This window comes from Triticum urartu, chromosome 7A, assembly GCF_056163025.1.
Source record: "Triticum urartu cultivar PI428250 chromosome 7A, HENAU_Tu73, whole genome shotgun sequence".
Lineage (NCBI taxonomy): Eukaryota > Viridiplantae > Streptophyta > Magnoliopsida > Poales > Poaceae > Triticum > Triticum urartu.
The window spans coordinates 378,728,400-378,742,639 of record NC_141879.1 but is presented as its reverse complement, the minus strand read 5'-3'; the positions used below and the strand labels follow the sequence as shown (position 1 = coordinate 378,742,639).

General features: G+C 45.3%; 1 protein-coding gene across 1 annotated transcript; it reads left to right on the top strand.

Annotated features, from left to right (window-relative positions):
* Positions 1–6,354: 6,354 nt before the first annotated feature.
* On the top strand, positions 6,355–11,058 carry LOC147959661 (uncharacterized). The gene is made up of 3 exons (XM_087536342.1): positions 6,355–7,668; positions 9,805–9,865; positions 10,398–11,058. The coding sequence occupies exons 1-3, from the start codon at positions 7,432–7,434 to the stop codon at positions 10,457–10,459; spliced, it is 360 nt and encodes a 119-aa protein (XP_087392468.1). The 5' UTR covers positions 6,355–7,431; the 3' UTR covers positions 10,460–11,058.
* Positions 11,059–14,240: the final 3,182 nt, after the last annotated feature.

Genomic DNA, 14,240 nt, shown 5'->3' with positions numbered 1-14,240 from the left:
AGCTTACAAAGAAGGATGTGCCTTTTGTTTGGGGTACCGCACAGGAAGAAGCCTTCATGGTATTGAAAGATAAGTTGACACATGCTCCTTTACTCCAACTTCCTGATTTTAATAAGACTTTTGAGCTTGAATGCGATGCTAGTGGAATTGGATTAGGAGGTGTGTTATTACAAGATGGCAAACCTGCTGCATATTTTCTAAAAATTTGAGTGGGCCTAGTCTGAATTATTCTACTTGTGATAAAGAATTATATGCTCTTGTTCGGACTTTAGAGACATGGCAACATTATTTATGGCCCAAAGATTTTGTTATACATTCTGATATGAATCCTTGAAACATATTAAAAGTCAAGCTAAACTGAATCGTAGACATGCTAAATGGGTTGAATTCATTGAGACTTTCCCTTATGTCATTAAACATAAGAAGGGTAAAGAAAATACTATTGCCGATGCATTGTCTCGTTGCTATACTATGCTTTCACAACTTGACTTCAAAATATTTGGTTTGGAGACCATCAAAGATCAATATGTGCATGATGTTGATTTTAAAGATGTAATGCAGAATTGTAAAGAAGGAAGAACATGGAACAAGTTCGTTGTTAATGATGGATTTGTGTTCTATGCTAACAAGCTATGCATTCCAGCTAGCTTCGTTTGTCTTTTCTTGTTGTAGGAGGTGCATGGAGGAGGATTAATGGGACACTTTGGCGTGAAGAAGATGGAGGACGTACTTGCTACACATTTCTTTTGGCCAAAGATGAGACGGGATGTTGAGCGTTTTGTTGCTCGCTACACTACATGTCAAAAAGCTAAGTCACGACTCAATCCTCATGGTTTATATATGCCTTTGTCTGTACCTAGTGTTCCTTGAGAGGATATATCTATGGTCTTTGTTTTAGGTTTACCTCGAACAAAGAAGGGGATGGATAACATATTTGTTGTCATGGATAGATTCTCGAAAATGGCACACTTTATACCATGTCATAAAAGCGATGATGTTGTTAATGTTGCTGATTTGTTCTTTCGTGAAATTATTCGCTTGCATGGTGTGCCAAATACTATTGTTTCAGATCGTGATACTAAATTTCTTAGCCACTTTTGGAGATGTTTATGGGCTAAGTTGGGGACTAAACTACTTTTTAGTACTACTTGCCCCAAACTGATGGTCAAACTGAAGTAGTCAATAGAACATTGTCTACTATGCTTAGGGTTGTTTTGAAGAATAATAAGAAAATGTGGGAAGAATGCTTGCCTCATATTGAATTTTCTTATAATCATTCATTGCATTCTACTACTAAGATGTGCCCTTTTAAAATTGTGTATGGTTTCCTACCTCGTGCACCCATTGATTTGTTGCCTCTTCCAAGTTTGGAGAAGGTTAATTTTGATGCTAAACAACGTGCTGAATTGGTCTTAAAAATGCATGAGTTAACTAGGGAAAACATTGAGCGTATGAATGCTAAATATAAACTTGCTGGAGATAAGGGTAGAAAACATGTTGTCTTTGCACCTGGAGATCTTGTTTGGTTACATTTGCGTAAGGATAGGTTTCCTAATTTGCACAAATCAAAGCTAATGCCACGTGCCGATGGTCCTTTTAAGATGTTAGAGAAAATAAATGATAATTCATATAAACTTGAGCTGCCTGCAGATTTTGGGGTTAGTCCCACCATTAACATTGCAGATTTGAAGCCTTATTTGGGTGAGGAAGATGAGCTTTCATCGAGGACGACTTCCTTTCAAGAAGGGGAGGATGATGAGGACATCAATACCATTGTTACACCCATAGCCCCTACTGCTACATATACTGGACCAATTACTAGAGCTCGCACACGCCAATTAAATTATCAGGTACTTTCGTTTCTTGGTAATGATTCTAATGTTCATGAGAATATGATGTTGCCTAAATTGGATACATTTGTTTTGCTTACAAATGAAGGGCCTGTCATGGATAGGTGGGATGAACACTGGAGCAAGACCAAGCATGGAGAGGATGGCATGCGCAAGGGGAACAAGAACAGAGCTACAAGTGATGATTTCAGGACTTTGAAGCCACCATAATGAGTGCATGAAGCCTTGGATGAAATATACAAGATGCCACTTCATAAATTTCGTCCAGAGGCTATTCTAGGTGTTGCATCACCTTATTAGTGGGCCAGGGCCATGTAAATACGAAATACTTAAGTATAGGCTGTTTTTAGAGTTCGTATGTGTGGGGAAACAAGATTTAGGGTTGGTTTCGGACCCCTCCTCCAAGGGCCATGAAATTCCCCCCTCTTCCACCATATATACAGTCCTTAGGGCGTCATTTAGACTTTGGGTTTTGTTTAAATTAAAAGTTCGCCATAGCTGCAACTTCGCGTACTTTGTTTGTGTTCAACGACCAGACAAAGGCGTCACAGAACCCCACCTTGATCAATAAAGCTTTCATCTCATATTCGCAATATCCAGATTGCAATATTAGTTTCTTGCTTGTTCTTTGTTTTGCTCGCAGGAAATAGACCCTCATGGTCAAGTTGATCGTGCTCCGGCGTGGTCAATAACCCTCGAAAGTTGGTTTAGCGATTGCTAAGGCGCGACGTCTTCGCATGTTTGTAGTCGGATTGTCAAAGTCAAACTCCACAGAAAACGATAGCTATCTCATCAAACATCAGGACCCTCGCCTCTATCAAAGATGTGGGCCATAAGAGGGGAGCACACCAGCCCATAAGGGGTGGCGCATCCCCCCTTAGGCATGTGGCCGAATTGGGGAAGGAGCAAGGGGGTTCGGCCCCCACTTTCCTTTCTCCCTTCCCCCTTCCCTCTTTCTCTTCGGAAATAAGGAAAGGGGGTGGCCAGTTGGGGGAGGACCCCAAGTAGGATTCCTCCTACTTGGGGCGCCCCAAGGTGCTCCCCTCCCTCTCCCACCTATATATACGTAGGGAGGGGGCACCTAGAACACACACCAATAATTGTTAGCCGTGTGCGGAACCCCCCTCCACAGTTTACGGCTTTACGCCTCTGGTCATATCTTCATAGTGCTTAGGTGAATCCCTGCGCGGATCACTTCACCATCACCGTCACCATGCCATCATGCTGACGGAACTCATCTACTTCCTCGACACCTTTGCTGGATCAAGAGGACGAGGGACGTCATCGAGCTGAACGTGTGCAGAACTCGGAGGTGTCGTATGTTCGGTGCTTGATCAGTCGGATCTAGAAGAAGTTTGACTACATCAACCGCATTGTCAAACACTTCCGCTTTCGGTCTATGAGGGTACATGGACACACTCTCCCCCTCTCGTTGCTATGCATCTCCAAGATAGATCTTGCGGGAGCGTAGGAATTTTATTTTTAAAAAAATTGCATGCTATGTTCCCCAATAGTGGCATCCGAGCCAGGGCTATGCGTAGATGATATGCACGAGTAGAACACAAAGAGTTGTGGGTGGTGATCGTCATACTGCTTACCACCAATGTCTTATTTTGATTCGGCGGTATTGTTGGATGAAGCGACCCGGACCAACCTTACATGACCACGTTCATGAGACCGGTTCCACCGACAGACATGCAACTAGTTTTGCATAAAGGTGTCTGGTAGGTGTCTGTTTCTCCTACTTTAGTTGAATCAACTTTGACTGCGTCCGGTCCTTGTTGAAGGTTAAAATAGCAAAGTTGATAAATCACCATTGTGGTTTTGATGCGTAGGTAAGAATGGTTCTTGCTAGAAGCCCGTAGCAGCCACGTAAAACTTGCAACAACAAAGTAGAGGACGTCTAACTTATTTTTGCAGGGCATGTTGTGATGTGATATGGTCAAGACATGATGTGATATACGTTATTGCATGAGATGATCATGTTTTGTAAAAGTTATCAGCAACCATAAGGAGCCTTATGGTTGTCTCTTTATTGTATGAAATGCAAACACCGTGTAATTGATTTACTTTATCACTATGCATTAGCGATAGTTGTAGAAGCAATAGTTAGCGAGACGACCATGACGCTACGATGGAGATCAAGGTGTCGAGCTAGTGACGATGGAGATCATGACGATGCTTTGGAGATGGAGATCAAAAGCACAAGAAGATGATGGCCATATCATGTCACATATTTTCATTGCATGTGATGTTTATCTTGTATGCATCTTATTTTGCTTAGTACGGCGGTAGCATTATAAGATGATCCCTTAACTAAATTTCAAGGTATAAGTGTTCTCCCTGAGTATGCACTGTTGCTACAGTTCGTCGTGTTGAGACACCACGTGATGATCGGGTGTGATAGACTCTACGTTCACATACAACAGGTGCAAGACAGTTTTGCACATGTGGAATAGTCAGGTTAAACTTGACGAGCCTGGCATGTACAGACATGGCCTCGGAACACTGGAGACCGAAAGGTCGAATGTGAATCATATAGTAGATATGATCAACATAGAGATGTTCACCATTGATAACTACTCCATCTCACGTGATGATCGGACATGGTTTAGTTGATTTGGATCACGTATCATTTAGATGACTCAAGGGATGTCTATCTAAGTGGGAGTTCTTAAGTAATTTGATTAACTGAAATTAATTTATCATGAACTTAGTCCTGATAGTATTTGCATATCTATGTTGTAGATCAATAGCTCGCATATAGATCCCCTGTTTCATTTTTGATATGTTCCTAGAGAAAACTAAGTTGAAAGATGATAATAGCAATGATGCGGACTGGATCCGTGATCTAAGGATTATCCTCGTTGCTGCACAGAAGAATTATGTCCTTGATGCACCGCTAGGTGACAGACCTGTTGCAGGAGCAGATGCGGACGTTATGAATGTCTGGCAAGCTCTATATGATGACTACTAAATAGTTCTGTGCACCATGCTTTACGACTTAGAACCGTGACTTCAAAAATGTTTTGAACTCCACAGAGCATGTGAGATGTTCCACGAGCTGAAATTGGTATTTCAGACTAATGCCCGTGTCGAGAGGTATGAGACCTCCGACAAGTACTTTTCCTACAAGATAGAGGAGAATAGCTCAGCCAGTGAGCATGTGCTCAGAATGTCTGAGTACTACAATCGCTTGAATCAAGTGGGAGTTAATCTTCTAGATAAGATAGTGATTGATAGAGTTCTCTAGTCACTATCAGGAAGCTACTAGAACTTCGAGATGAACTATAATATGCAAGGGATGACGAAAATGATTCCCGAGCTCTTCGTGATGCTGAAATCGACGAAGGTAGAAAACAAGAAAGAGCATCAAGTGTTGATGGTTAACAAGACCACTAGTTTCAAGAAAAAAGGCAAGGGAATGAAAGGGAACTTCGAGAAGAATGGCAAGCAAGTTGCCACTCCTGGGAAGAAGCCCAAAGCTGGACCCAAGCCTGAAACTGAGTGCTTCTACTGCAAAGGGAATGCTCACTAGAAGTGGAACTGCCCCAAATACTTGGCGGATAAGAAGGATGGCAAAGTGAACAAGGGTATATTTGATATACATGTTATTGATGTCTACTTTACTAGTGTTCATAGTAACCCCTTGGTATTCGATACCAGTTCAGTTGCTAAGATTAGTAACTCGAAACTATTGGGGAACGCAGTAATTTCAAAAAAATCCTACGCACACGCAAGATCTATTATGGCGATGCATAGCAATGAGAGGGGAAGAGTGTTGTCCACGTACCCTCGTAGACCGTAAGTGGAAGCGTTATGACAATGCGGTTGATGTAGTCATACGTCTCCACGATCCGACCGATCCTAGTACCGAAAGTATGGCACCTCCGCGATCTGCACACATTCGGCTCGGTGACGTCCCACGAACTCTTGATCCAGCTGAGTGTCAAGGGAGAGCTTCGTCAGCACAACGGCTCGATGACGGTGATGATGAAATTACCGGCAGAGGGCTTCGCCTAAGCACTACGATGACATGACCGAGGTGGATTATGGTGGAGGGGGGCACTGCACACGGCTAAGACAGTTGTCTATTGTGTGTTCTAGGGTGCCCCTGATGTAGGGTGAAACCCTAAGTGGCCGATATTTCACGAAAGGAGCGGATCCCACGAAGAACACGAGGGGAATCACGAGGGGAAACACGAGAGAATCACTCAAACCAACAAGATTTAGTCACACATGTGCTAGATCCTCGAAACATAAAGAGATACACGATCCAAATCCAACAAGGGATGATACAAAGGGTAGCCGGTTCTTCTCCATGAGGTCTTGAATCCACAAGGGAATCTTCTTGTAAAGGGGTATTGAATCCAAGGTGGATCGTCTCCGAAGAGGGGCCGTGGTCTCTCTCAAGGAGTAGATCTGATATGGATGAGCGAAGCTCTATCTCACAAATGAGCTAACACAACGCTAACCCTCAAATGGTGGAGGTGGAGGAGTATATATAGTCTAGGGCCACGAAGGGGTAAGTGAGGATACATGGGCCTCGGCCCGTTACTCTGCGAGCAGATAGGCGTCGGTCGTCCAACAGGTACTGGACATCCGGTGGCTCGCGAGGGTCCGGTCGTCCGGTACTTGTCGGACGTCCAGCGTTTTGGCTCGGGATAGCCATCGTCGGATTTCCGGCCATTGTCGGTCGTCCGGTGGTTGATGGTCGTCGGACGTCCGGCCTTGGTCGGTCTTCTAGCCGTTGTAGCTTTCATCGGTTGTTCCATCTGGCTGGTGGGAACTCCAGGCATCGGACGTCCGGTGACTGTCGGACGTCCAGGAGCTGATGCTTCCTGGCAGCTCTTCCTCTTGTTCCGTGCGCTTGGTGTCCTCGCCGTCTTGTCCATGGTCTTCCTCTTGGTTCCTGGTCATGCATAGCACACATGTTTGAGGTAATAGCCATGTCTCACATGTGGAAAGTGATGATTCGGAGAGGAGCGAGTTCACCTTATGTCCGATGGTTTTTAGACAGAAACTTTGCTAATTGGACGACACACTTGTTACACAAAGGAAGGTCTCTGATAGCCTATTGCTTGGTTCTATATTACTGGCACTTTGCTTGCAATTTCTGTTTAAAAACCCCATAACTTATCTGCTCCGTATCTATCCATTTTTTCAGAAAAGAATAACTGTTATGATCTAAAACTTTAGCAACTTACTTCCGATGACCTGGAATAAAAATAATAAGCATTTCTGTTTGAGAAACCTACTTGATATGTTTCACTAATTTCTATTGTAATAAAATTGTCTAATTAGTTACAGATTCTTCATTTAGACAAAATTATGTAACACACGAACTGAAAACTACTTTGATTGGAGGTCCATAGATTTATTTCTGACTTACCAAAAACCATATCAGATTTCATTGTTGTATGATTCATAATCTTGAAGATGTGTACCTTATTTTACTCCATTGGTTCTCGCCCTCTAATAGGATGTCCCTTTAATTATTTGTTTATGTAAATTTTTTTCGTAGCAACCCAAGAGTAATTTACTAGAGCGAGCGGTGTCGTGGTGATCTCGCTGGCAAGCGATGGGAGGAGGACGGCGAGCTGAGCTGAAGGAGGGCGAGGCGTCCACAAGCAGGAGGCTGCCCAGTGAATCGGGGAGACAGCGCGAGGCATCTCCGACGGCGTGGGCCGGGCCGCCGGGCGCCGTGCTTCCTCAAATTCGCGTTTCAGCCATGCATCCAGTTTGTCGCTTCCCTCGATCTCGACGGCTCTATGATCACCTGTGTTCTCTTCCTCCATGTACTAAGCCACGACGAGATGTAAGTGCACTCTCTATTTTGCTCTAGGTTACTGTATATCATTGCTGCCTTCCACATGTTTGACGAAATGCCCAACCACATTGCTCACACAAAATTCGATGGAAAAAGGAAGAAACATGGCTTATTAGTACCATTAGGCAAACTGAGAGTTGCTTACAATTCTCTTGCATATATGATGCTAAAGGAATTTCTTCCCACTTTGAACATTCAGCATTGCAGTCCATTCCTCTCATAAAACTGTTAGTGAGTTTTCTCAAAATCCATGCTTGCTTAGTTTTTTTTTACCTTGGTAGTGTCTTCTAATTTTTGTACTGGTCAATTTTAATAGCTCTCATACTTTCATTGTAAATTATAATAAGAGGTTGTATAGAAATGAATGGACAGTACAATTAATAGCTCTCGTATGGATAATTTTTGTGTACTTATATAAAAAAAAATTCGAGGAAACAGCAGGAGCTCTGCCTTTGCATTAAGAAGAAGAAAATTGACCAGTTTATAAGGAAAACTAACCGAAAACCGATACAACGACACACACCAGCCCCGGGGCTGCGTACATAACGAGCCGACTTCCCTGTCGCCCACACGACCAGAGTTGCCACCCCACCACACGACCCGGAGCCGCCACTCCGGCTTACAAACCACTTAAACTCACACACGTCGGCCCCGAGGCCGCACTCCACACGAGTCGACGACTCTGCCGTCCACGCGACCAGAACCGACACTCCACGGCACAGAGGTGCTCTCCGGAGCCGCCGCTCCGACTTCCCCGCCGGTCCCGAAGCCGCGCTCCACCTAAGCCGACGATGATGCCGCCCACGTGACCAGATCCGACGCTCCACAACCTTGTTCTCCGGAGCCGCCGCTCCGACTTCCTCACCGGCCCCGAGGCCGCGCACACGCCTGGCCGACGATGAACCCACAAAGCCACCCGAGCCACCGCGACCTGACGAAGTACCAGACCTCCAAGGCGTCGCCCCCAAGAGGGAAGCGACAAGTACGTCGCCGACGCCCGCTCCGACCAAGGTCGAAACTTGGGTTTTCACCCGGAGAGCCCGAGACCGAGGCGACAATGGTGGTGAAGGGGCTCCACGACGACGCCTCCAAGGAGGGAACGACGTCCTAGGACGCCGTCGACGCCGGCAATGACCAAGGTCGAGCTAGGCTTTCGCCCGGAGCTCACCAAGTCCATCCTCACCACAGCCTGCCCAGCAAACCGTCTCCGGCAACATGCCGACCGTCCTCGCCCAAGCCACGTGACCAAGCACGCAAAGCAGCACGCCGCCGCCAACCACCACCGGCTGCAGAAACCATTGCAGCCCACCATGCTCCACAAGCCGGGTCTGGGAGGAAGTAGCGCTGCGAACAGCCCCCGGCAGGACCACCCGCACCATGCAGAGGCCACAACCCGGGGTGCCCAGCAGCCCAAACCGGCACCACGCCGGCCGGGGCACACCACAACACCTTCCCAGAGGGCCGGCTCTGCCAAACAGCTCCGCCAAGCCAGGGAGGCCGGAAGATGCAGCTCCAGATCCACCCATGGCCGCCACGAGCCGCCGGCCCACCACCACGCGCGTCCGCCCTACCGCCTGCGCGGCCCAGGACGGCTAGCGCCGCCGCATCCCGCCGACAGCCTGCGCCTTGCTGGATCCGGGCACGAAGCCCGCATCCGCCGTCAACCGGCACGCCGCCACGACTCCACCGCGAGGAGGAGGGAAGGATGACGCTGCCGCAGTCTGGGGCCGCCGCCCCAGCGCCCAGCGCCACCGCGCAGCAGAAGAGGCCAGGAGGCCAGATCCGCCCCGGCGCACGGCCCCGCGAAGCACGCTGAGCCGTTCAGGGCCGTCCAGCGCGCACGACAGAGCAAGGAGAGGCCCGCCGCCGCCGGCGGTGACGCCCGACCGCAGCGAGGGGGGCGAGGGCTAAGTGGAGGGGGGCGGCGGCGCGCAAGGTTTCGCCCGAGTCGCCCCCGCCTGGAGAGCGACGCGAGCGGCAAGTTGTCTTGTTGTGTACTTATACAGTGAATGAACATTACAATTACTTTTATAGTGATGTTGGTTGCATAGAAATTCTAGCTTTCTGTGTTATTTCTTATGCTGATTTTCTTATTCTTTGCTATAATTGTGTGTGGTTTCCTAGGGTGGAGAGGCGAACCTCAAATGCGCAACATCTGATCTTGCTTGCTGGGTTGCTATTCCTGGTATACAACCCTTAAACACAAGCATGTCTTTATTTATTTGTTTATCTTGCTTTGCTTCAATGGAAGAAATAAAAATAAGAAACAATTTTTGTGGTGGATCTCTTGGAAATTTTGGAACAGTATTTGATCTGGGGACAACAACTATGAAAACAATTGATCTTGGATTTGAGTTTCTTTTAATCTTTAAATGATGTACGGGGCCAGCAAATTCAGTTATTTGGTTTTGCAAGTTTGATGTTTCTGAAACTTGTTAGGATTTAGGGTGCATATCAGGATATGTGCATCACGATCAATGGTGAGACGAGAACCTGATCCGGTCACATATTTCTTTTGTTTCTCTGCCATGTTCAAATATAGAAAACATGTAGCTCAGTCGATACTAAATGTTTGGCACCAAAGTTTTTTCGCAGTAATCAGATATTTTTTTACTGAAGGCCTTCCTATCTTACTGCATGTATCATTTAATATTAACACTTCAACATTACTCGTGACTTGTGATGACACAGTGTGTTCATTGTCCGATGTGCTGCAGGACCATTGAATAGTACTCAGAGCATACACCTATTCGTGCCTCATTATGCTGCACTTGGATGAAGTTTCCTAGAATAGTTGGCAGTTTACATTGACATGGCAGGCAGGGATGTGGAATGACAAAAGATGATACTCCCTCCGTTCCAAAATAGATGACTCAACTTTATACTAACTTTGTACTAACTTTAGTACAAAGTTAGTATAAAGTTGGGTCATCTATTTTGGAATGGAGGGAGTATTTTGGAAGAGCTGGTTCTGGAGCTGATGTATACGTACTTTGAGTACTTCCAATAATGTTTTCTACTTCCAAAGTTGTTTGGGTGGTAAATTATTTTACAAGTTTGCAAGCATATATTTATTAATTTTCCACCCGTTGCACCGCACATGCCTTTTGGCTTGGCCTTCGCCCTCCACGCACGCCAGCTGCGGTGGAAGCCTAGCTCCTACAGCTCTGGAGTGAGGCACGCAGAGAGTGACGACAACTTCTGAAGCCATGGCTAGCCTGTGATTATCAGAGTGGCGATGAGTGTGATTTGGATACCTGTTTTGTTTGCTCCTTCTGTTTTGATTTGAGTTGATGGGATGAGATGTGACCCTGCTGCTGGGCGTCGCAAATGCCACGGCTCCATGTATGCCCCAGCTTTGGTGATGCACGACCCTAATCAAATGGCCTGCTGCAGTTTAATTCTATACATGGATGGCACGATCTCACTGTTCTCTAAAAATCGTCTTATTGGTGTCGTGTGCGTATATTTATTAATGGATTCAGTTTCAATGTAAATCATTAATTGGACTCCCATGATTGCAGTGGTGTATTGTTCGGCAAAAAGTAGTATTGTCGCCTTTTAATATATACTGCTTGGGCGAAACAATTGGTTGTTACTTTTAATAAAAGTTAACGTCAAGTAATTTGTTTGGACCAAGCCCAAATAGCCAAAAAAAGAATAAACTCTTCCCAACCAAACAACCACCTGTAAAAGTCAACAAAAATGCTCTAAAAACCCGTCAAAAAATGCTCTAAAAAATAGATGTAATTTTTAACACAGTAAAAATAGCTTCAAAATGTTCACACTATTTTTGTTTCAAACAATTATATTCACATTTTAAAATTTTAAAAATTCCCAAAAAATGTTCCATTTTACTAAAACAAAGTCCATTTAGAAACATAAAACAAAAAACATTAGCAAAGTCCATTTAGAAACATAAAACACAAAAAACATTCTTTTCATAAAAGACTTCTATTCAAAAAATGTACCTTTTTGGTAAAAAAATGTTCTTTTTTAGAGAAATGTTATTTTCATAAATGTGTTAAATATTCTTAAAAAGAGTTCCAATTTTGTGAAAATGTTAACTTTTATTAAAAATAAGGATTTTTCCATGTTTGACCTCATTATAGACGCTTATTAAAATTGGATATAAAAAATAATGCACAATGGCATATGTGCCTTTGTTATCACCCGGTGCAAAGCACGAGCATTTGTACTAGTGATATCCTATGGAGCATAGCATCACAACTAGGCAAATCAACATGCTCATCATCATATTCATCATAAATTAGTAAGTCATGACATGAAGAATTCGTACTAGCATGAAGCATGGGAATAGGTGGATCAACATCATGCAAGCAATCATTGGTGAGATAGTCCACTAGTGGGACAAGAGAAACATCATCACCTATGTTACCTTTGGAGCATTGCTCATGTGTTGTATGTGAGGTGTCGAAGACCAAGTCGTGGTCATCTTCATCTTGATGGAACCATGTGGGAGGGGTGTCTTCTTCCATCATGGCCATCGTTGTCTTCATTGGAGGTATGGACTCGCTAAGGATAGGCATGTCGTCATGTAGGAGACCTAGCAGCAAAGAAGAAAACACACTAGGAGTAGAGGTTAAGTCATCAAAAATCAAAGTGGCCTCACATGCCGTCTCAACTACCTCACTCACTAAGTGTTGTGGTTCACTCACTCCTTCTGGGATGCTCTCACTCATATGGTTGGTGGGGTCACTCAAATGGCTCTCAACCTCACATAGGATGTGTGGCATGATCTCAAGTGTGGGGCTAGTGGTGGTTACACTCATCCTCTCATAGGAAATGCTCTCAATGTCACATATGGTGGAGTCACTCATGTCACTCATGTGGTGGTGGCTCTCCTCACATGGCAATTGGGGAACCTCGTCACATGTCGGTGTCGGAGAGATGTTGGTGCAAATGTCTCCATGCTCAATCATGTCATAGTCGTAGCCGTGGATGAAGGCCAAAGATGGCACATCATCACTCTCCTCTAAGACCAAAGATAAGGTCTCATGTGTGGTCTTGTAGCTTGACTCGGAGTATGAGTCCAATATGGGCGTCGTCTTCATGTTGTTGAAGAGGTTCGTGCTCGTCGTCGTGGTCAAAGGAGATGACCCTTGCTCGACCTTCTTGTCGCCGTCTTGTTGTAGGAGGCCCATATGATGTGGCACCTCGTAGCTCGTCTCCGTGACCGAAGGAAATGTCCCATACTCGACCATCTTCCTTGGGGGGCTTCCGAAGATGGAAGTGTCGCCCTCGCTCATAGGTGGTCGCCTTGTACTTGATGATGTCGATGTAGTCGAACTCACGAGAAGTAGGCGAAGATGTCGTACGTCCAAAGGCGAAGATGTCTTGATAGCACTTGGCGAAGATGCCAAAGTGGTTGTTGTAGCCATATCTCCGTCTTGGTGGTGCTCGTCTCGCGGTCTTCTCTTTTTCTCATGAAGCTTGGGCGTAGCTTGATGTAGAGCTTGTTGGGACTTGTAGGTAGGCACATCTCGAGCATCTTCATGATGATGGTGTCGTTGTCGTGCTTGATCTCGATGGCGTTCGTCGTCGTCGTGCACTTGATGTTTGGAGGTGACTTGCCCTTCATGACGATGTGGATCACGAATGTGATGTTGGTCGCCATGGAGATGTGGACATGGACGACTTGCGCTTGCATCATTTTTTGCGCTCCGAAGACTTTTGACTTGAACGTCACCGCCTTGAAGATGATGAAGGGGAAGAACGGTTGATCAACAAGGTCCGAATCTCCTCCATCCTTGCATCTTGCTCCTCCTTTTGTGCGGAAAACTTCTTGTCGATGTAGTCCCATTTCCTTGCTTCGGAGTGACGAATGTCGATGGAGAGGTTCTCGATGCGCTCTCGCAATCTTGATTGTGCGCCTTGCATTTGTCGTTGTAGATCGAAGTTTGACGCTTTGGTGATGTAGTTGTTCACGCCGTCATTGTTGTCGAAGACCGGAGATGAAATGCCTTGCCTATCCATCACAATACTCGAGCAAATATGAGTGGAGAAAGGAGAAGAACTATACCAAATGTACCAACCGATGTTGAAGATGGATCAATGATCACTCAATGATGTAACAAGGAAATAGCACAATTGGTACCAATTCTTGTTGATTTCTCACACCTACACAAATAAGGCTTATGGTGGAGCTCGGCGAGGATAGTGGCACTAAAAAATTTGATGTAAAATGTTAGCAAGAGTCAATAATGTTGAAAGAGATTCACAAATTCGCAAGTGTAACAAGTAGACCAATAGCAATATGGGTGGCACACGGGAACACACACACGGATAGACAAAATGGGGTCGTGCAACCAAGGAATGATCACAAAATGTGGAATCCACGGAAAACGCTCATGTTGCACAACTCAAGAGAGACGCTCGCATGATTGCTCTATAGGTGGATACGACACTTGTGCACAACCTATGATATGCAAAATGTATCGACATTCTATCCGAAGTATGCTATATATGTATGATGTTCCGGTGGTATGATCCAAGATGATCGGATATGACAATCTTATATGCAATGTGGTATGATGCTA